Genomic DNA, 25,012 nt, shown 5'->3' with positions numbered 1-25,012 from the left:
GAGAAATAATTATAGAGAAAAATGTAAAAATCCCTGTTCTGTTGCTGACTACCAAAGTTCAGAGAGATTATCCAATTAGACATTCATGCCGCTGGTATCGCTGTCGACTTGCAAATAGACTTCCTCTGGCGTTTCATTAGCCAGACCCAGGAACTGGCTGCTGCAAAGCCAGAGTTAAATGAGATCATAAATCTGCAGATCCTTACTTTATGAGCATGACGGCAAGTCTATTATAACTTTCATGAGCACCAGGCTGAAGGGGCAAATGTTAGAACCAAGTTGTGAGATATGAGAAAGAGCTGACCGTGACACTGAATGCTTTACATCTGAGGAAACACATCACCAAAGAGAAGGGACACGGCTAGGAAAAGGGCAATGGATAAGATGTTCAGAGCAGAGAAAGACTGGAATAATAAGAATGCAATAGGAATCAAAGAGACTCTGAAGGATAGAAAAAAAGAATAACTAATTGTAATCTCAGTCTCTTTTATTTCCACTCGTCATCCCATAATTTCTTCATCCGTGTTCAGCAGCTTCCATATCTTTTACTCTTTACAAATCTGCATCGCCTTAACTTCTCTCAGCACTTGTTGCCAAGTAGGCTGACTCATCTGCCTATGCCAAACACAACTCAGTTGCATCGGTGCTGCAGCCAAACAATCACATCTCATTTTTCTAATTTGCAGCTCACTTGCTGAATTGACTATATATAAATAAACATGCAAATACACAAACCCACTCTGGAAATAAACAATCTCTCAGAGCTCAATGCGCCAGCCAGCTGCTGGCCTTTAAAATAAAACTCAATGAAGTCTCTCATCCAAGTCCCTAGTCTCCTCTGCTTCCAAGGAAAACCGATTACCACAATCAGTGCAGTGTGGTTGCCAGTCAATAAAATGAATCATAAACTCATCATGCACCCCCCCCTCCCCCTACACGTTTTCCTCCCCACTGCCTTACATTTACTCCCAACCTATCAATCCTGTAACTGTCACTGCTCTGAATGCCTTCCCACTCTCTCCCCATCTGCGGCATCTGACTTGTTCCAGTCCACATCACACCTGAATGGCAGCAGTGCTGGACACTGAGTTGACCAAGTGTTTTGTTTTCCTACGTTGGCAGCAGAGTTTGAGAGGTAGAGGTAGGAGAAACAACACTCATAACAGCTCTGCAATTTCCAAAAAGCAGTTGCAACCACACTCTGTAATAAAGCCTGCTGCTGACACCCTGCCAGGTGCCCTCGTGCAGCATTTGGCATCTGCTCTAGCAACACATGAGAATAAGATAGCTCTATCACATCTTAGGCTGAACCAGAAGACAGAGACGAGGGTGGTTTGTGTGATAAAACACAGTATAAACTGTTAAATCACAGTCTCTGCTGCAAATATGGATGTCAAAATTGTGTGATCTCATTAATAGGTAGCTTTTTCATGATGCCGTAATGTTATAGCTAATTTTGTCGTTTTAAACATATTCTTATCAGGATGCTGATACACTAGATGTTTTTGTTGAGCCGCCACATAGTTACCCAAACTATTTAAAATGCTTTCATACGCACTGACTTTTACTGATATTCTGGCCTTGAAACCTGCTTTGCAATGAATAGACATAAAAGCACACCAGTCAGAGCCTGAACCCAAATAAAAAGTGTCTAAAAGCAGGGCGATAAACATAAAAGTAATGTGCTCACATTAAACTCTGTAAGCAGTCTTTAATCTTTAATCCATAACCGAGGATCACTCTTAACTATCCGCTTTATGTGATTGCATGGTGGGTGTGATAAAGTTTACAGCTCCAACATCCAGACAGACACTGTCTGCGTGACCCCAATCAGATTCAGATTCCTGGCTCTTTCTTACTTCCATTATATGTTGCCTTCTCTCTGCTCATGGTGAGAATGCTTAAAACAAACTTCTGTCGCAATGAGATTTTATGCTGGATATCAAACACAAAGACATCCTGCTCTTCTGTCTTTCATAGCGTTGCTCTTGGGATCCAACCACATCACGATGGTGATTTATTCATCCCCGCATTGCACAAGCCCTCCTGAAGTTATTTCAAAACAAAATATGATGCAGTAGTAATCACAGGCCTAAATTCCTTGACTGTTGAATATGTTTAGAATAGTCATGATCATAGAATATTGAAAAACAGCAGGCCTTGGTGCAGAATGAGAACCATATCTTGGTTTTAGTTCAGAAGAAATTTGGAGGAGCTTTTGAAAAAAATGGACCACAATATTTTTCAGCTTCCTGGAAACACCTTAGTAATATATGTAAGTTCTTTATGGCATTTTAATTTTTTATAAATTGAGCCATTTCTGAAGAGTTGTGTCTCCGCTCGAACACAACCTATCAACTTGGCTGAATGGCCTGCTCAAACTCCCATTTCAGTAAAGTGGGAGAAACAAGGCAGACATCTAAAACATGAACGCACTGCCTCTTAACGCCTAACTTTGTATAACAATGAACACTATATGGCCAGCAGCCTTTAAAAGCTTTCTATGGTTAACTTGCGTAATGATGTTAGATCTTTGTACCCTTCTCTTCTAAAGCTGGGTGGCTGAGGTCAATTATATTATCTTTAAACTCATACAATTTCCATCATTCTAAGACCCCAGAAATAGAGGCAATAAAACTCAAAGCATGAAGGAACATCCACAATATTTTACGTCTGCTAAGATGCTCTGGGCCAGTTGGATTTAGCAAAATACTGCCCTGCATTCCCAAAAAGAAATGGTTTATTCCTTTTAGCAGACATTATTTCTTGAAATTGAAGCAAGTCACATATTCTTTTGTCAAAGATTCCTTCCTTCCTTCCTTCCTTCCTTCCTTCCTTCCTTCCTTCCTTCCTTCCTTCCTTCCTTCCTTCCTTCCTTCCTTCCTTCCTTCCTTCCTTCCTTCCTTCCTTCCTTCCTTCCTTCCTTCCTTCCTTCCTTCCTTCCTTCCATCCATCCATCCATCCATCCATCCATCCATCCATCCATCCATCCATCCATCAACTAAAATACCCCAAAATCAACTGTGTTTTGGTTTACTGGAATACATTCAGTAGGCTCTCTTATCTTGGCACAGCAAACAGTCTATTTTTAGTTTGGAAATCAGCACACCTTTATGTTTTTAGCACACCAAAACAAATCAAGCCCTACATACTGTTTCTTTCAGCATTAAAAAAATTACATAACACATTATAAACAATTGTGCAAACTTTGAAATGGTGTGATTTTAGACATATCTAATAATGACAGATAGGGAAAATTAGTGCAATTCTACAGTTGCCTTATATATTGGGCAACTGTAGAAAAGGAAACCAATTGAATAAAAAAATATATTTTAAGGACCAGCAGTCGTGCTGAATGACCGGAAACGTAACAGCATGATCTTTCTGAATATTTGAAAGGACGTCTCATCTCAGTGAGGCAGAAACATCTTGCTTCAGATGTTTTGCCTCACTGATTTTGATTGAAATACTGATTATACATGTATGAATGCCACAGATTTAGGTTCCTCTCACTTGTTCTGTTTTAACCTGAACTACTGCCTGTTTTTAGAAAGACAATGTTGAAATGGATATTATTAAGGAGGTTTTATTAGAAAAAAATAGGAAAAAAAGATAAAACGATTCTCTTGATGTTCTTGTTTGATTGTAAAAATGATTTTTTCTGATTTACTGTAATTATCTAGGCTTTCAATGGTAATTTAAGTATTTAACATCGTGTTTATTACACCTATCAATTTGAAAACATCCTAAGTAGCCTTAGGTGATGTTTTTCACAGTTGTTAGTATGTAAGAGGACTAAATTTCCACAAGCAGATTTTTCCTATACTGGACAAACTAAAACCAATGTTACTGAACTTTAAAAGCTCAGCAGTTCCCAATGAATCACCTAAGGGCTTCTAGCTCTAGCACTCTCACAAAACTCAATAAATTAAAGTTGCTTCAATTTCACATTGTCTATGGATTAACAAAGCATTTAAAAACTGCACCGTGAAAAAGTGTTTAATATCTAATCGGTTTCTTATTTCTTACTATTTGGCAAACTTTCATATTTCAGATTATCAGACAACAAATGCAATCAAGCGTGTGCAATAAGCGTCAACAGCTCTTTACTTCACTGAAAAAGTTGTGATAAAAATTTTTTGGAGAATGTTATAAATAAACAACACTTGATAGTTTTGAAACAAGACGAAGTTACACCACAGGAATTAAAATTTCCTGTAACGCTGCTGTGCCTAAGGTCAAAGGCTGATTGGCCGGGCTTTCTGCTTCAGGATTTTCAGTGAGAGGCAGAAATCTAGGTTTAGAAAAAGTCAACTCAAATTTAAAGCAGTTAAGTCTACCCTAATCATTATTTTATCACTGCCATGATTGTTGTAGTGGTGGGGGGTTTTGGGAAAGTTATTTATTCACAAAATGTGCAGGGTGGATTTAAAAAGCCTTTTCCCCTTAAAAAAATAAAATAGGTTTGCATTTACTCTGTGATCTTTGACTGTTGTTTAAAGAAAATAGAAGACAATTCTTTTGTAAGAACAATGTTTTTCAGTGTAGTCCAGTTTCTCTGACTGTGACTAACTGTATGTGCTCTCTTCATTCTCTGACATGGGAACTGGCTCAGAGCTTGTCTGCCTGGCTGTGTGTTTCTTGGATGGGACCGCCTGTGAAGCTGGTTGACAGTTAACTTCCGTATTTCTGCTTCTTTTTCTGTCTGCTTGTGTCTCCTTTAAACGCAGTCGACCTTGGCAGATGGCCGCTCACACTGAGCCTGGTTCTGCTTAAGGTTTCTCCCTGTTAAAGGGGAGTTTTCCTCTCCCCTGTCGCTACAAGCATGCTTGGTTTGAGGGATTGCTTTCAAATTCTGGATTCGGTGCAATCAGCTGGTTTTCCTCAGATAGAAAACTTTGACTGTATGATCTAATCTCTGTAAACTGCCTTGAGATGACATGTGTTATGAATTGGTGCTATATACTAAATAAACTTAAATGAATTGATAAGAATACATTTTGTTCTTTAAAGCCTACAGAGGTCTTTGTATGTGATTATGCTTGTTTAATATAAGTCTTTGGGTTCTAAGAATTTTCCCCTCAAAAACATACACAGGTTTGCACTACCCAGACATGTAAAACCATCCAGGCATAGGTTGTGCTCAGTGCCATTGCAGAAAGGCATACATATACTCAGTCAGCTGTGTTCTTAAATCAGCTGGTGAGAAAACAAGCACAGCAAACAAGCGAAGCAGACTTTGAAAATAGCTCTTAGCAGGGACGATGCAGAGAGCAGCAGGCATGAGCACCAGAGTGGGGAGTAGCCAGCTAACAGCCACTGGCACGCCAACACAAGACCATCACAAGAAAGCAGCCCGATTATCTTTGATTGTAGCTCGAAACATTTTGTGACTCACGCCTGCTTGTAAGATCATCTGGGGCAAACGTCTCGTTAATATTGATGGGATTTTGAGGCAAGGCTTTTTTTTACAATAAATAACTGCTTTATACACCGCAATTGTTTGTCAGGTAAGAATATTCCTGTCACAAAGCAAACATGTTTTCTATCACAAAAGTATTTTATAATGCAGATGTTCCTCACAGCATCAAACTCTTCTAAATACTGTAACTTTAATTTCTCAAAGTGAATGTGGGAAGTTTTGTTCTGCCACTGGTTATGCCTGGTAATTTCCCCAAAGCCAGCATGCACTCATGATAATGTATGATAATTTTGTTATTTATTATGAAATGCAAATATTAAGCTATATGTTCGGAGTTTTAATAGGAATGGGTTTAAGATAGAATGGGTTGAAGAGTTTTGTTCTGCATGGAATGTTGTAACCTAAATGTATGGTTAATCAGGGAAAGGTGTGGACTTAACGTAAGATTTTGTAAATTAATTTTCTTAAAAAAAGAAAAAAAGACAATGCCAAACACATATATGTTAGAGACCGAAATAAGAATTCAGATATTTTTTGAGTAAATCCTCCCAGATAATTTTTCATGGTAGAACAAAGATATAAAAGTGGCAGATGGTTGTTATGATTAAAAAAAGCATTCTCATAAAACAGACGGACTTTCACCCTTGAGACCCAAATGTCTCAGAGATAGATTGAACATCTGAACACTTGTACGTGCATACTCTACTACAAATGTGCACAAATGCCTCCATAGATGTATATCCAGATGGTCATCACCTCTTGGGATATTCAATTTCTGTCATTTCAACAGATCAGGGCATTTGGCTAATGGGTAAGATGCCATAAAAACTCACTCGGCTTAGAAGAAAAGGCATTCAAGTTGACACAAATGAGCACTGAATATATTGTAGCTCTAAAATAGTAAAATTAAACCTTTGGACATAAATGCAGACAGTCCACAGTCCATTGATACTGTAAGGTCCTATTCCTCAACTTTCAAAATTACTTTAAGGTCACAGATATACCGGTATTCAAAAAGAGAGCATTAAAAGGCAAAGTAAAGGAATGGGGCACATGGAAAATAGTAAAATTGTCTAAAGTCTTTGCCACCCAAACCTTGGATAGAAGAACCGTCTGTCCCTCCCTGGAGCTGACTGACATACAACATCAGCCCGAACATCACTCACTTAATCTCTCCACCTCCCATCAGCCCCACAAAACCAGATGGTTTACCACATTTTTCATGGTTGCATTCTTCATCGCTCACATGCCCAGATCCAATTCTGCCTCATGTACATTTCATATCTCAGATGTAGATCTAATTGAATCATGTGTTGCTTTTGATACAGCAACCTCTCTGACTCAGACTCTTGGTCTACCATTCATATGTAAACTTCACCTCTGTCACAGCAGTTTTCTTTAGCTAATAATGAAAACATACATACCAACTTCATTATCTATTTTTTTATGATTCTCTTCTGCTCTCACTCATTTGTTTTGTCATCTTTTGAATATTCTTCTTGATTTCCAAGGACATGCATGAAGAAAAACACTGAGTGCATATAAAGCTGCATGAAGTAAAATAAGACATACTCACACTAACAATCCTTTCTGAAGTGCCCCCTCTTGATACGGTTGTCCCATTGAGTCCCACTATGGAAGGCAGCGTCTGAGACATCCAGTTGGTCACCATGGCCATAGTGCTGAGCACTGCCCCGATCTTAAGCATAGGAACAGTCATTTTTTCCTCCTGTGGGGCCTGGCTCAAATGGCCCAACAGTCAGCCCTGCCCTGCCCTAGCCTAGACCTCGGCTTTAGTCAACTCCCCCCCCACCTCTGCTGCAGACAGCTTGGGGACACTAACAAGCCAGTCAGCCTCTGCTCAGGTGGAGCAGCAGCAAATCCCTCAGAATAAGTTAAGCAAAACTATCTTATTTACATGCTCTTGCTCGGCCAAACAGTGGAAGCAGAGACCGGTCAGAGAAGAGCAGTTCACATCCAACATCATCACACTGGGAACCTTTCCTCTCAGAGTGACTGCCTCAGCTTCCCTCCCACTTTCTCTCTCGCCACCCTCTCTCCTCCTCAAGATGCAGAGCTGCGCATTGGCTCCCTCTCCATCTCATCCCCTCCCAATAAGCCTCTGCTCTGTTTTTGCATGCATGTTCCCAGTCTGTCCCTTCCCTCTCTTTTTCTCTGACATTTGGTTGTTGTTTTATGACTCAAAGATTTTTTTTGAGTGTGTCTGATAAGGTGTGTGAGTGTGCATGCATGTCTGTTGAATGGAGAGAGACTGATTTAAGGGCGCTGATCTGTTCTCTATGCTATGTGACATGTGGGTGCCCAGGGCATCTGATTGCCATCCTTTTCACAGCAGACTTTCCTGCAGTCTAATTACCCTGTCTGTGCGGAATAGAGGATACAGCGTGATAGATATGAAAGCTGGACAGCTGGTTTGGCATGGTATTAAAAATGGGAGAGATCCAGGTGCTTCTGCCTACTGCTGCTTCTGACAGCTCATCTATCATTTGTGCTTTATGACAGTATAGATGTGCCGGCAGCCGACACTGTTATATATTCTATACATTCACTTTACACACCTGCTCTGTTCTGTCATAAGGAAGTCGCAGAGCCGTATTCCCTCGTAAGTCACTATTTTCATAGCATAAAAATGAGCTTGAAGAGGGTTGAATTACTATCAAATTAAAGTGTAACCCCCCCCCTATAAAATTACTACCTTATATTACAGGGTTTTTGTGAATGATATAAGTGCTGTATTTTGCTTTTACATTTACTTTTATAAGACAAACATAAGCTAGCATGCCTTCCTTTATATGCAGGTTTTTTATGCTTCTGTTGAACTACATAAGCACAGTTTGGACATTTCATAAAGCACTTGACATATGGTATATGCTTACATCTGGGACTACCCTTTAAAGCGTTCTCTGCATATTTTAGAAAAGACAAACATTTGTTTTGAAGTACACTATGATCGTGTAGATTTAAGGAAAGCTGTGCCTGAAATAACTTCACAGAGCGTACAATTTTTTCATTACCTTTTTTTTGGTCAGAAATTTTACTGGTGGTTTTCTTTTTTTAACACATAATGATGACAAAATGCAAACTAAGACATAAGGAGATGGTCAGCTTGTTATCTTGCTCTTTTGAGGGTCTGCTGACTTATTCAGTTTGTCAGTTGAATGTGTGTGGTGGTGGTGGGGGTGTTGGGGGGGCAAACTGTGCTGCAGGGTGACTGACATGGATTCTTCTGTGCTGAAGTGATATGAAGAGAAATCGCTTTCTGTGTTCCAAGTCAAACTCCAGCTCACCTGCTGGCTGCACATTATATGCTTTCCTATTATTGCATCAATACTGCCCCCTTGTGGTTACCAAGGGAAATTGCAAAAAAAAAAAAAAATCACATAAGATGACTTTGCTGATTGAGAAGAAATCAGAAAAGATAGTATTTAATACTTGCTGATTTCTCGTCCCTTGGGTTCTATCAATCAAATAATTTTTTTTGATTTGAGACATAAATAACCCAAGGAAATACAAAAGGTATTTTTTAAGTGATTTCCTTTATTAAAGGGGAAAAAAAACTATCAAAAGCTGCTTGACCCATGCCAAAAATGTATTACTATACTGTTTGCTTTAAACCAAAGCTAAGTAACTTTTCAGCCTTCATAAAACTTTTTCATAATTTTTGTGATTATACATCGACGTACAACTACCTGAATGAGACCTCAGTCATGACCTTAGAGTGTGGCAGTAACCCACACAAACAAAACAACTACAAATATGCAGGCTGCTTAATGGCATGCATCCCTTCCACCTTTCCCCATTTGCTATAAAGAAGAAAGTTGATGCGACTGTTTCCCTTACAGACTTTGGCAGTGACTTTGCCCTAACCAATATGTAGAGCAATATATAGGAGTTACTGCATTTTAAATAAGTGTCCAAATATCGGGTGGCTGAAAAAGTAGTGGACTCAAAATTTCCCACAATTCACCTTAAAAAGTAGCGGTCATCCATGGGCTGAGTTCGAATTAATGAAATGCGTCCTCCGAAGGGCAGATTTGAAGGCCGATTACATCATAGTGCGGCGCGTAATATATCTGCAGTATGGGGACTATAAATCTGATATGATTTTTATTTTCTAATTGCTATTTTACAAAATTTGCTTAACTAAGTACTTTTTGTTGTTGAAAATAGGATATTTTTTATACAAACATTCTTAGGATTTACTTCTATCTTTCTACCCCTTTTAAAGAATAGAATAAATTAGAAAATCCCTTTATTTTCCCGCAATGGGGAAATATTGGTTAACAACAGTAAAAACATTATAGAAATAAATGCACACAAATGTGGACCTTAGAAATATGTATAAGAATAACATAATAGTGGAGAGTTTTATTCAAAAAAACTGAATGTTGGATCTGTAACTAATATACAGTCGTATGTTTACATTTCACTGCTGCTTACCTTTATCACGGCTGTACTTTATAAAAAGAAAATGTCATGAGAGCTGTACTGAACAAAATTTATTTTTGTATGCACAGGTGTGTACAAAATGACAACAAAGTCTGTCTAAGTCTAAGTAAAGAGTTATAAGATGAACAATAAAAATACTGTACTGTAAAGTGTTTTAGCAATATAAAACTGTGCACCTGGAGAATAAATAACCAATATACAGCTATGGACATTTTTACAGTAATTGATATTTTGAAATAAAAGCAAAATAAGAGATGTGCAAAATGACAGTAGCATGTTATTTAACTGGCTAAGGTAAATATAACTACATTTGCTTTTATTTGTTCATGCTCCCGGTGGTTGTCACCTTTATTCCACTCTGTATTCTCATGAGTATAGTCTTTGTTCACTTTACAATAAAAATTTGAAAAGTTTAGTACTCATTCTTTTCCTGCTTTGTGTGTCAACTGTCACGATTGCTAAGCGAAAGAGCATACAGTGGTAAAAGCCACCGAAGGCTAGACCTGTTTGAATTCACAGCCAAAACTGTTCCGGTCTCCTTATTTTCACGGACTATGAAGGATCCAGTCCAGGCAGACACAGCCCATAAATTCGAGCACAGCCATGGTCACTAGTCAAGCAGATTAATCCCAGAATGCTTTGCAAGAGCTCTTCTCGCAAAGCATCATGGGATTTGCTTTGTTGGCAAGAAAGAACAAAAATGGCGCAGGTAGAGTGCGGGTAGCAGGAGTCACATGACCAACGGGAAGTGAAAAGCGATAAATTGTCCGAACGATCAATTAACTGAGTTCTCTATTAAGCCCACCATAGAGCCCCCACTGTATATGGTGATTGAGGGGTGGATTGAGTGATTGAGGACATTCGGACACAGCCTGCATATTTGTGCAAATTGTCCATGGTTGATATTCAGGCAATGCAGTACACTCCTGTTGGGATCTATATATCTTTCAAACTGCCACTGGAGACAGAAATTTCAGTTTAGTCCAACTGCGGGCGACCAGGAGATCAGGATTTTACCACGTTATGGTCTTTACCATGCTGGTCCGCATGGGAAATGTTGTCTTCCTTCAGGCAAAATAATACAGCTTTTGTCCACTGGGTGGAGCCAAATTTGACCAAAACTGAAAGTTCTTAAAGGAATAGTACACCCAAAACATGATTAGCCTTCATTTTCTACTCACCCCCATGCTGAACAACACTCTGGAGTACTTTTTTGATATCTCAAATGCATCTGGAGATCTGGGAGGCTTCTTGCTGTCTGCTGACATTCAAATAATGGAGGTCTATGGTGCCCGAGGCAGAAAGGTCCATAAAAGTCCACAAAAAACGTGTCAATATTCCTCCATACTGCTCGTCCAATGTATTCCAAGTGTCCTGAGTTGGTAGCGTCCATAATTTACTCGAAACTAAGTCATTTAGAATGTTTTTAGAGCATAAACAGTAGTGTATAGGATTTCCTGAAAGCGCGCGCCAGCGCGTTCAGGACGCTACGGAAGCCGGCAGACCAAACCAGATGAAAGTGCACATTCAGCGTCTGCTCTGCTGATAATGCAAGCGTAGAAGAAGAAATGTGCTGTTTACCTGTGCAAAGAAAGAAACAACGAAAGAAAAATGTCTGAGGACTTCAGTGTTGAGGAAGAGCATGAGTTCTTTGCCGAGCTGAATGCGCACTTTCATCTGGTTTGGTCTGCCGCGGTTTCAGTAGGGTCGTGAACTCGCAGGCGCGCGCTTTCAGGAAATCCTATACACTACTGTTTATGCTCTAAAAACATTCTAAATGACTTTGTTTCGAGTAAATTATGGACGCTACCAACTCAGGACACTTGGAATACATTGGACGAGCAGTATGGAGGAATATTGACACGTTTTTTGTGGACTTTTATGGACCTTTCTGCCTCGGGCACCATAGACCTCCATTATTTGAATGTCCAGATGCATTTGAGATATCAAAAAAGTACTCCAGAGTGTTGTTCAGCATGGGGGTGAGTAGAAAATGAAGGCTAATCATGTTTTGGGTGTACTATTCCTTTAAGTACAGCTTTGACTTAATTTGTCTGGGAAAAAAAAAAAACGTAGCCAAAGAAGAGATCTAAAGGAGCAACTCTTTATGTCCCGATTTATTTTATACCACAAAACAAACATGCACATGTACAATCCTTTACATCTATAGTGAGAGTCATTTCAGAAAAAAAGGTAATCATACAAAAGGTCAAACATGATGGTAGCAGTGTGTTAGGCTTGAGATATTTTCCACTTCAGGTTTTGACAATATACCATAATTGAGGGAACAAATCGTTCTGCTGTTCACCAGAAAGGGAAGCAGGGAATGTTCACGGAATGGAACATGATCCACTGCACACCAGCAATTGCAATGACCCCCAAAGACAAAATAATGAATCTTTTGAAGTGGCCAGAAAAAGTCTGGTCTCCAATCATGCTTTTCATCTTTAAAAAAATGTCAAAGATGGAATAAAAACGAATTTTTTAAAATGAGTTGGCCAACATTTCTCCAGAACAATGCAAGAATAAAAAACTAAATTGCCAGTTTGTGATAACAATGTGCAAACCAGAACAAGGGTGTCCCTGTCTGTATTCAAGTAACTCTCAGAAAGCATCTCCTAACACCTATCCTAGAACTCTAGAACTTCCTGCTCTTTTTACTTCAATCCCTTAATGCACCACCCATGCCTGCAGCACGTTTTTCTGAACTGTCACCCTGACAGAGCCTGATTAATGGTCTTCCTTCTGAGTAGCAAATTATTAGCTTCGGTATTAACTATATTGGTATATTGTTTTTAAGTTGCTCTGATGAAAGTATCTGCCAACTCTATAAAATAAACTTAAAAGCAGTTGTTCCCGCCAAGTTTCTTATAAGCAGCTATTAGATTTTAGGGGAGCAATAACTTTTTTATATGGGGTCCTGTTTGGTTGCATAGCTTTTTTCCCTAATAAATAAAAACATTATTTGAATTATGCATTTTGAGTTTACTCAGGTTATATTTGTTGCATATGAAATGTATGGTATAATCTAAAGCAGTTATAAGTGATAACATGAATAAATAGAATAATACTATATTTAATGAAATACTTTTTAATTAAAAATCATCGGTGGAAAAGATTTTTAACTCAAATTATTTTAGATTGCAAGGCTTGGTTTTGAACTTGTTTAACCATTTTCCTTAACACACCCTCCAAAATGAATGTAGTTATAGACATTTAATTTCACTGGGTGGCAGCAAAGATTTAGATATGAATTTAAATATCCTTCAACAATGAATTTGTTTTCAGTAAACTTGGTCAGGAACTCACAATGGGAACTACTCATTACTGAGCCATCATTGACAAAAAATAGCCATTGAATAAAAAAAAAAAGAAATTCTTTAACTGGAAACCTGATATTCATTTCTATCACATGCTATAAACTCAAAGCTGAACTGTAAAGGTTATTTTGGAACAGAATGAATTCTAAAATGCAGAACACAGCCATCTCAGTGTGTTTACTGGTGTGGTATTTTTATACTTTGCAGTCCTGTTTGAATAGAATGACTACTCTTGATTAATGTACTTGTTCGGTTAGCAGCATCCTTAAACACTAATCTGTTCTTTGTATACAAAAACGGATATGAATTTGAACTGTAAAGTTTCTTGAGCTTGAGAATAAGTGCTGCATACATCAACTGAATTAATAGAAAACTGACAGATAATTTGGAGCAAATGGGAAGCAGAGCGGCTTCCATAATTGTTTACTAAAAAGATAGGATTGGCATTTTCAGAGTCAGAGTAAACCACATTAGAAAATAAATTATTCCTAAACCAAACTGCATTTATACACTCAGACTTTAAAACTGGTTAAAAAAAGACATACTATCAAGAGTAATTAGTAATTTATTATAAAAACTGATGATTGCTTTTCTTGCCTTTCTTGTCTAGAGGTGCTGGTCTATTTAAAATTCCCTTCACAGAGCGCAGGTCAGATGCCATCTCCTGCAGACTGATGGACAAAAAAAAAAAGGATGAGCATAACGACAGCTTGATGGTGACAATCTGTCATAACTCAATGGATTCAAGACTCTGCCCATCGACTGACTAATCACGGAATCTGCATTCAGAACACACTATCACTAGATATCGGTCATCAAAGGAGCCAGCCATTTAACCTGAATTCATTTAATACATTTCATGAATCTTCCTGACCGACACATTGTTTCGAATTTCTACTTTAATAACCAGCCATCTTAATTTCACTGCAACATTTCAGTGTCTATATGAGCTGTTCTTCTTGCTCTGTCCCCCTCTATTATTTCCTTAGCATTTACCCTCCCCTTTCCTCCCACATTTTTTTCACACGTCCTTGTGGATAAAATATCATCTGCAGATTCTATCCTTTCTGTTAAGAAGTTTGATTTTTTTTTCTTGATATATTCATTGTACCCATGTTGCTGCAAGCTTATACATGCATTAGCACTACATAGTATGTTTCCAACATCTTTATAATTATATGTTATGCAATTATTAAGTGCTTTACCATTCTATACACATCATCGTTCCTTCCAATAAACATCTATAAAGGACTGAAATGCTAATGACCTGGGGTATGCAATATAAAGGGCATTTTAAATCAGTTCAAATAGTGAAAATGCCCACTAAAGAGTGAAAAGGCAGCATTTGTGCACACCCATGGATGGCAGTAGAGCACCACGAAGCCCTGGGGCCATAGAAACAAGCTCTGGGTGAGAAAACAATACTCTGGAGCAGATAATACCAAGCTCTCCCACAGTGTTACAAAGCAAAAAGGCACATCTGTCTACAAATTTAAAGCAATCATACAGAAGCAAATTACACCTAAGCTTAGGACCCAATGTTAGTCTGATGCTGATTCTATTATAATAGAGACAGCAAACACAGAAAATGAGTAGTATTTCCCAACTGAAAGAAGCTGGAGTCATTTTGTTCTAAGAACACTGGCTATTTCTCTGAGTCATTATTAATTAATTAGCTGATGGACAATGAGGCCCACAGCCTTCTAAAAGCATTAAGATCAAAATCCTCTTAAACAAAGCATGACCTTATTTCCATGGCAACTATTTAAATTTTATAAATAAACTGCATTTTGAGGTTCAGGTCAGAAGACAACTGTGCATTCAGCATTAAGTGTTGATTCTATGCTTCCTATGGGCCTTGGACAGTGGAAACTCAGCCCCTATAGTATACAGTCAATAAAGCAACAGGAGGGCTTTAACATACAGTCAATTCAAAAAGACATGAATAATGAAAGGATAACACATCCTATTCAAATTGTTCAGTTGAGTGCATTTACCACAAATGAAGTATGTCTTACAAATTTACAGCCCACATCTTACTGACAGCATTTAAAGCATGATGTTGTGAATGTGGCTTGCAGAATAGATGTTGGAATTTCATCACAGAAATAATTTAAATATTTAAAATGTTTTTAGTGAGAAAAAGGCACTGTGTTTAGGAAACGTGACATTTAAATGCCTATGTATATCTGTGTGTGTATGCATCAGTACTTTGCTCTCTCTCTCTCCCCATTAAGATGTGAAATGTCTACAGTACTGTGGGATGTTGGTCATCACAGTATTGTGCGAGTGACCTGTTCTTTGCTATGCATGGTGGCTTTATCGAGATAAACAACAACAAAAAAACACACAACAACTTGAATCAGCAGTTCATATTTGCTGTAGGAGGCATTTCCAGGCAAAACCCTGTCCTTCTTATCTGAAAAAAGTTGTGTAGAATTCAATGTGTAAGAATGCATGAACTATAATGAATAAACACACATGTTGCACCTTTAGTAAGTGTAACCTTTATGGTTTAAAAAACCTCTGGTGAGCACAATAAGGCACATTCATGCCACACCAAATAATCGCACATCTAGCTTTTTTCCAAAAAGAATCAAATGCGTCCTATTTCTCTGTCTATTGATTGAAGAGTTTTATTTCTTTTAAAAAATTCATTTTTTCTGAAGGTAAACACCACAGATGCTTGATATTTGAAAAAATAATGACTGTGCTACAGTCTAACAGTAGAAAAAAAATATTCATAGCTTTTATTTGATAAACTTAATCACATATTTCCCAATACCATTAATTAAACATTTTAGCTTAGTCCAAAGAATAGGACAATGAGTATATTCCTCATAACTTACATTTAATTTGTATTCATACAAAGATTGATTGCTCTTGATTGCTCCCTTGATTACAATCTCATCAGCCCATGGCAACTTATACAGTATTATTTGTGGCATATTTTGTATGACAAACCGCACATGTTCAAATCTCAGATAGCTTAATCAGACATCCAGCAAAGCACCACTTCCTGCCTCAGGCTTGTCAAAGAAAAACTCTGATCAAAGCAATACAAAAGATCTACATGCACCAATCAGCAGCTGTGCATTCTACAGCACAGCATGGCTTCCCATTCCGCACCCTTTTCATGCCAGAAGCACCAGCTAAATACAATTCACTGCAGCGGTCTTGAAACAAATATGCATGGCGAAATTACCATCACAATGTGAGTCAAAGACATGCAGAGATGCAATTGACTTCACATGCATTATTACAATACTCTCTTTCTGTCTCCATGATGGCTTAAAAAAAGTTACCAATGATTGTTCACAAAACAAAATGTCATTGCCATTTTCTGACCTTTTGCTCCCACCCAATTAATCAAAAGTTCTCTTTATTACACAGGGAAAGCAATTTCTATAAAAGAAATAATTGCTGACAGGGAGCAGGCAGTAAAGTTCAAACACAGATTCCTAATTTCTTTAAAATGCTTTTCATTCAGTTTAGGTGCTGGTCAGTATCGTTTGGTTGTTGTTTTTTTCTAAATCAGACCCCAATAAAATGAATCACTGTTCAGGCATCATCTTTAGTGCCCTCATTGGGGCATCAGTGTCCAACAGCCCAGTTAATAAAACACACCTGGTTGTGGAAGAAGGCTACAGTTCACGAGGAAATACGTTTTTTTTTTTTTTTTTTTTTTTTTTTTTTTTTTTTTTTAATGCTTGATTATTGGTGTCAAGCTGTTTTGTTTCAGGAGAATGCTCTTATACAATTGCACATGGATTATTGTTCTCAGATGCAATATACCATGTTTATTGAGACGTGATGAAAAAATGTCACAGCTGACATATGTCTCAGTTACAGCATAGGATTGACTGCGATTGGCTGATCATAAGAGTAGGTTGCACAAGAAAAACAAGTCAAAAAATAACAGAAGATGGAAGAGATTGTGAAGGAGACTGTGATTTTCATGAGAAGCAGAGAGATAGACAGCGAGGACATCTAAAAAAAGCATGAATGTTGTATTTGAAACTCCCTGAGGTGATGAGTTTACATCTTGTCTGTTTTCTGCCATGTCTGCAACAGCAAAACTAACAGGAGTGGAGAGGAGTGGTGAGATCCTGCCAATTACAGTCTACAGCATGGGTTTTGGAGCATAATGCTATTTACTGCAAAAAGTCAGGGGAACAAAATGACAAGAAGCCATCAGCTACAAGCCAAACATTAGTAATGAGGGGACAAAACCAGCCTGCAGTGTCCAGCCTCATCGGCGAGGCTCACACTGTAACCTCCATTTGCATCCTCTGTCTCCAGGTCATTAATGCTCAGAGAAGCAGGAACATTTAATTAGGGAGACATTATTAGTGCAACACAAGCAGAGTGAGCAGCAGAGAGAAATCCCAAAACAGACCCTAACTGAATATTATATTTACAACCAAAGAGAGTTGTGGGCAAAATTGAAAACAGAAACTTTTAGATAAACAAACGAGCATGGTATAATGTGGTTTTGCTTTATTTGTGAAATGGAAGGGTTATTTATACAAGTGAAAAGTGCTATGCTATCTATTTTCTTCATTTTCCTGAAAGGAGGCCACTGACAAAGCTTCATAATCGGTCAAGTCTATGCCAGAAATGAGGAGCAACCAATCTATTGACTCATTACATGAGCAAACAGAGAGAAAAGTATTAACAAACCGTAGAAATTGGTATAGAGAGAGGAAATGAGAAGTTCATATGAATGTTGACTGGTGTGGAGTAAGTCAGGTGTGAGATGAGAAGTGTCATGAGCGAGAGAGGGGTTGTAGGAGGAAAATAGAGTAGACCTTAGAGTCCTGTTTTACATTAATGTGGGTTGCAATAGATAATGAAAGGGAATCTGTCACAGACAAAGGAAGCATTAAGCAGGTGCAAAGTATAGAACTGTAAACATATTAACCCCCCCTTAAAATATTAACAGATTGCTGTGTATATTAAGTCACAAAATGTGGACCCACTTTGTGGCAAATGCACTGACAATGTGAATGCCCTGCAGAGTCAACATACACTCATCTGTTGGATTAATAATGATGTTTGAGTTGCACTGATCTGAGGGCAGACAAAATATCCGAAAGGTCATTCCTCATATTAATATTCCATTTAGCAAGAGAAAGGTGAAGCAATTTTTTACCTTTCATAGGCACAATTTTTCATTTTTCGATAGATACTCATGTTAAGTGCTTGATTTCTGATTTCCACATAGTTTAGTGGCTATTCCCTAAGCCTCCATAAACAATCGATTCACAAAACATTCAGGCTACTAGTGTGATATATTCATTACAAATACCTTGCATTAAAGAAGGAGCAGGAGTTAACAATAATCTTAGAACTTCATAAAAATGCTACATTGTTTAACTTGCAAGACAGAATTCACAAAAGCTTGGTTTTATTCAAGGATATATTGTGAATCTTAGAATACACAGATTGCATGTATAAAAACACATTCAATCTAAATATCATGTGTACAATCTATCTGCTAACCAGCTGCACATAGAGTTTGTGTCTCTAAAATTAGAAAACAATAGGCGCAAAAGGTGTTTATCTTCATGAATATGCCAGCCATGTACTGATTAGCAGAACATGCAAAATACTGGGAAGAGAATATTAAAATGCAATCACTTACCACCACCAATATTAAAACATTTGAAATACTTTTTCTCTATTCTCTATCAGTGTCTCTATTTATCCCAGTTGAAAACTTGCACACAATAGATGTCTGCCATGGTATTGGATAGGGAGCATAAGTAAACTGACATACAGGAGAGAAAGAATCTGACTGACTGCATCAACATACTGTATCTGAAATATCAGAAACAAATATAGTAGAGCCATATCTCCTATTGACAATGTATACATACATACATACATACATACATACGATGGCAAAGGGGTACAAATGCCATCTAAATACATGATTTATTAGCAAGCCCAAAAGGTCCTGCATACTTAAATATTAGACTAGCAAACTTAGAAAATAGACTAGCAAACAAAAAACAACATGTAAGTCTATTTTTGTTTGCAGGAACATTTTGAATTTACTGTAAAATCATGCACTTGCACAGTGTGCAGTTTGCACCCCAATGCAACCATAAGAGGGCAGTGGGGATGTTGCATCACCATGTCAAGCCTTTAATCACCATTATTGCCAGATCATGCAAAGAAGTAGCTTGCAACAAGTCTGTCTCTGAATCATGGACTATAAAACACACTGCAGCCCTGATTAAAGTGCTCTTTGTCCACAGAGTGCTAAAATCTCTGTATTAATCAGTGGTTAACTGTCTTTATTTTTTTTAATAAGAAATCAGTAGCTTCACTGTGAATGTTGCTTTCTTATCATGACTGTTCACACATTTGTGGTGCTGATTTTTTTTTATTGTTTTCTCTTTTGTCTATAATGCAGTTGTTGAATATTTTTTGAAGAACAAGTGCAGGAAAACAAACAGGTTTTTTCTTTACGTTGATGAAGTGACATTGCTTTCCATCGCTATTCGGCCATATTTGCATTTCAAAGTAAATGTATAGATATTAAGGTGTGATTATTTATCCTATTTCATATAAAAGGGTCCCTTCTATTTACCTCTAACTACCAATATCAATTAAATAAACACAACAGTGTTGTTGCAAATTGTGGCTGCCTTTTGGATGCACAAAATAAATCCTGTCCACTCTGTTTTCCTAAACAGTTCACACAACAAATCCTCATTTAAATAGGGGTTTTACACATAATTTAGCACCCCCAAAAGTGGATCTTACTTTATCAAGATGTTGGTGTTGGGATATGGTCAGGACTTAAGACAGATGTAGGTATGGAAGCAAACAGAGATCTATAACCTACCAAGAAAAAAAAATGTGCCTGACAAGTAAGAGGTGCTCTTTTCTAAAGGAGGCCTCAATAACTCATTGCAAGCTTCTGCTCTTACTGGGATGAGTAGAAATTGAGAGCTTAGGAGGAGGGGGCAGGTAGCCAAGAGCAATAAAGCTTACAGACAGAGAGCAATTCTGACTAGTTACTCATCACATTACATATATGTCGCTGAAACATGTCTGATGCCAAGGAATGTAACAGTGTTTGGATATATATATATATATGCATAATAGAAGTAAATACTTCAACCCGTACACCTTGTAAAGCAGCATTATTGTTAAAATATGTCATACTTAAGCATGCAATGTCAATAAAGAAGTGTACATTCAAGTTGTCATAGTAGCAGGTTTTTCTAAGATCATGTCTTCTTGCTTTGTTGTCCCCCCTGCGACACACACCTCCTTCTGCTCTGACAAAGATGTCACTCAAGATCATTTCCCTCTCATGTCGCGTTTGTCAACACTAGTCCTTTATTCCTGCTGCTTCCAGCATCTCCGTCGGCCGAGAGACAGGATGCACATGCCATTGTTTTGTCACGTTCGTATTGATTAAGTGATGTAGAGCTAATTAACGACAATCTGCAAGGAGGGTTGCTGCCAGTGAGCGGAACAAAATCAGCGACAGAGTGATGGGCCTCTAATTATTATTCTCCTTTTGCTTTGGATAGGGCAGATAATTTCCCTGCAGGCACAGATGTGAAGCTCTTCCTTAGTATTTCTCCCCTTTTATCCCTTCCTGCAATCTCCAGTTTTCATTTCCACAAATTCTACACCACGTCTTCCTTCCTCTGTCTCTCTCCCACGCACTCCCGGATACGCTGTCATCTTCAGCCACTCCAATAACCACTAATTTGAACCCAGTTCATATCCTCGCACTTTATACTGTCACTGCCCACCTACACTGATCACCAGAGAGCGTTACATTCATAGCATCTCTCAGAACAGTGTGTAAACCATGCTGCAATGTGTTGTTAATGTGTGACTCAATAAATTTCTACTTATGTTTCCACATTTACATTCAAACTCTTATTATTCAAGCTTCATTTGATCCTGAGCATAGGGTAGAATTTACATTTTTAGCAATAAAATGATGTAATATTGCACACTTCATTTAGTTAATTTCCTATTCAAATTTGAAATAATGATGTTACCAACAGCTGCCTTTGAACTAAACACTATCATTACAAGATGTGATTTTCACTCCAGTACTCTGAATGTGAATTGTAGAAATGGAGGATTCCCAACAGGAAGAAATCTGGCAAAACAGTGTCATGAAAGCTGCAGTTCCTTCCAATAGACCGTCTTGTTATCCCCCTGTCCTACATGTAGTGTCTCTATCAAAGGACCTCTCTACCTTGCTCACCGTGGTGCTGCAGAGAGCTGCTCTGCCAGCCTGCTTGATATGCAGCAGTGTCTGATGGCTGCTGGGCTCTCACGCCTTCCTGAGTGGAGCCTTTAAGCCTTGGCGGAGTCAGTGTGAGTCTCCCTCATCAATAGGCCTACTGAGTGGCTATGACAGTGCCACGTGGAAAACACCATTGATTGAATGGCTCCTCTTGCCTTCTGAATCCATTTTTACTGTGCTGCTTTGTTCTCTTTCTTTATTATGACAAAATCAAAGCCAGGAAAAGGGGGTTGATTTCAGCAAAGGAAGCAACAATACCAAACTTAGATAATGGGAAGTAGATTATTTTGTGAAAAAAATAAGATAAAGGACAGGGATGGACTCATATTGGTAGTGAAGTTGTCTTTAGTTTTGCGTCATTAATATTATGAATCAGGGGTTGATACATTGCTGGCCAAAACTTTACATTCACTCCTGACTGGCACAGTTACAGAACAATTTCGGGCTTACAGTTAAACCATTCTTTTTCTAGGATAAAATTATGAAATATAATTTTTTTTTCCTACACAAATATTGCAAACCTAAGTTTTTAATTTATTGATTATGATTTCCTTAAAGAAAACCACCCAAATGGGTTTAAAATTTCACATGTCACATTCACATGCCCAAATATGTGTTTATATCTACATTAAAGGAATAGTACACCCAAAACATGATTAGCCTTCATTTTCTACTCACCCCCATGCTGAACAACACTCTGGAGTACTTTTTCGATATCTCAAATGCATCTGGAGATCTGGGAGGCTTCTTGCTGTCTGCTGACATTCAAATAATGGAGGTATATGGTGCCGGAGACAGAAAGGTCCATAAAAGTCCACAAAAAACGTGTCAATATTCCTCCATACTGGTCGTCCAATGTATTCCAAGTGTCCTGAGTGGGTAGCATCCAGAATTTACTCGAAACGAAGTCATTTAGAATGTTTTTAGAGCATAAACAGTAGTGTATAGGATTTCCTAAAAGCGCGTTCACGACGCTACGGAAGCCGGCAGACCAAACCAGATGAAAGTGCGCATTCAGCGTCTGCTCCACCGATAATGCAAGAGTAGAAGAAGAAATGTGCTGTTTACATGTGCAAAGAAAGAAACAACGAAAGAAAAATGTCTGAGGACTTCAGTGTTGAGGAAGAGCATGAGTTCTTTGCCGAGCTGAATGCACACTTTCATCTGGTTTGGTCTGCCGCGGTTTCCGTAGACTCGTGAACGCGCTTTCAGGAAATCCTATACACTACTGTTTATGCTCTAAAAACATTCTAAATGACTTCGTTTCGAGTAAATTCTGGATGCTACCCACTCAGGACACTTGGAATACATTGGACGAGCAGTATGGAGGAATATTGACACGTTTCTTGTGGACTTTTATGGACCTTTCTGTCTCGGGCACCATAGACCTCCATTATTTGAATGTCAGCAGACAGCAAGAAGCCTCCCAGATCTCCAGATGCATTTAGGATGTCAAAAAAGTACTCCAGAGTGTTGTTCAGCATGGGGGTGAGTAGAAAATGAAGGCTAATCATGGTTTGGGTGTACTATTCCTTTAATAAATGTGGTAAATGTTCCTAAGCCATTTTCCTGGCAACCACATTTATTTTGTTAACATCAACAACATAAGTCTGACTCATTCTTCTTTACAGAAAGGTAGAACTCTATTCATTTAGTTGGTCTACAGGCACATGATACCTTAAAGTACATTGATAATATCTGGGAACCATTGGAACACCAGATGGAACAGTTTTAAAGTAAAGGAATAACTTAAAAAGAAGGTCTACATTAGCCTTTTGGAATATCCCCAGCTTCAGCCCTTTAAAAAACAAGCCTATGAGAAAAACAACCAAACCGTTTAAAGGAGGTCTCTATTTTGAATCAGATAGTAACTATCGGAGCAAATAGAAATAATTTAAACTCCCTTTAGACTTAACCCCCCATCCTCAAAGGATGTGACATAGTGTTTGGTAAGGCAAGGAAGACAGTGGATGCTCTCTGTCTGGTGTTAGCAAAATCATATCGCACCTCAACGTGTTTTATCTGATATACGTAGGTGAAGAGAAGTGAAGAGCATTGTTCGTGCAGGAGCTTGCCCAGTGTGCTCAGTCTAACGAAAGCTTTTGTATTAGAGTAGGAAGAGGAGCTCTAGGCATAACAGGCATATTTATATTCCAATCTTCTACACAGAAACCCACATTGCCAGACTCATAAAAGATTCATCAAGCAGGGGAAAGCAAGGTCGTAGAGAAAACCGGTCCGGAGGTGCCTACCGCAATGCAAAAAAAAAAAATCTCATTCATGCAAAAACTGTAAACTAGGTATGTCTTGTAGTTGAAGCAACTGGTATAAGATGGTTTGTTGATGTTTTATGACTGGTCACAGTCTGATGATCTAAAGATCAAGCATGTCTATGCATAAATTGCCTCCTGCCGTTGGCATGATATCTGTAATGGGCTCTGCTATGCTTGTTACAATCGATTCTATACATTGTTTAGGTCTTTGTGTGCAGTGGTACCAATTGCTGTTTGTGAACAACAGAGTACAAGAGACAAAGACAATGAATGTGTAAGAGAAAGTGTGTGTATGGATCTGTGTGTGCATGTTACGGGTGTTGTCAGAGAAATGTCACTCTTGCTTAGAGTCACAGACATAAACCTCTGGGAGTCCTGTACCCTGCAGCACAAGCTCACAGAAGGAGATGGAGAAAGTCGGGTAGAGAATGCGATATACTGTATAGATGATATCTATCCCACCAGTCAAGCGGATTTTTTAGTATAGTCTTGACAACAAGCACACAAATAATGCAGTATGCAGTAAACAATTACTGAAATGTTAGAAGACATTAATTGTGTGCTTGGCATATTTTTCTTTTCACATATTAATGATGAAAAGTTATTTCTTTACCATGTGAAAAAATGATCATCACTCCCAAAGCAAAGTGGACAGCTGGTTTCTGCTTAGCTGCCATGTTAACAATGCTTGTACAAATGAGAAATCTCCAACAGTCATGTTGTGTGCTCAGTCCCAAAGGACCTCAAAGACCTTTCTAATGTTGATTACCAGCTGTTCTGGAGCCCGTCAGCTCTCTTCATAGGAACGCCAACAGTCATTTTAGGACAGTAGGCTGCTGGCTTTTGGTCAAGACAGAAAACAGCAAGAGAGGTCATTTGGAGACCACACAAGCCTGCAGCGTGAATATTAGCCATTGTGAAGCTTAGAATGAGTAAGTATTCTTTTAAATGATGAGCTAAATAACACAATTACCAGATTCTGTGTGATTCTGAAAATTAGAATTCCCAAACAATATCTACAACTACATGAAAAGCATTCAATGTCTTTACAAAAAACACATCTGTCAGTCCATCTGTATGTAAACAACAAGGATGGTTTATAAAGAGCCTTATTTCTCATTGATGATTTAGATTTTAAAAATGAGTTTATTGCAACTGTGCCCATTTGAGAACCTGGGAACTGACCCTGATAAAACAGTGATGTAGCAAACATTTTCCTGCTTTAGTCCGCTAT

General features: G+C 38.2%; 1 protein-coding gene across 2 annotated transcripts in view; it reads right to left on the bottom strand.

Moving 5' to 3' along the window:
- olfm2a (olfactomedin 2a) overlaps nt 1–25,012 on the bottom strand; it is a 57,198-nt gene that overhangs the window by 20,599 nt on the left and 11,587 nt on the right. The window contains exon 1 of one of the 2 annotated variants that reach the window (XM_038287973.1): nt 6,999–7,142. The exons of the other annotated variant lie outside the window; for it this stretch is intronic. Coding sequence (XP_038143901.1) covers nt 6,999–7,142 — 144 coding nt within the window. Of the gene's footprint in view, nt 1–6,998; nt 7,143–25,012 lie in introns of those variants that run through there. 2 annotated transcript variants of the gene reach the window in all.

Source organism: Cyprinodon tularosa, unplaced genomic scaffold, assembly GCF_016077235.1.
Source record: "Cyprinodon tularosa strain WSP-4 unplaced genomic scaffold, ASM1607723v1 ctg246, whole genome shotgun sequence".
Classification (NCBI taxonomy): domain Eukaryota; kingdom Metazoa; phylum Chordata; class Actinopteri; order Cyprinodontiformes; family Cyprinodontidae; genus Cyprinodon; species Cyprinodon tularosa.
The sequence above is the reverse complement of the archived record's forward strand: the minus strand, read 5'-3'. Positions and strand labels throughout refer to the sequence as shown.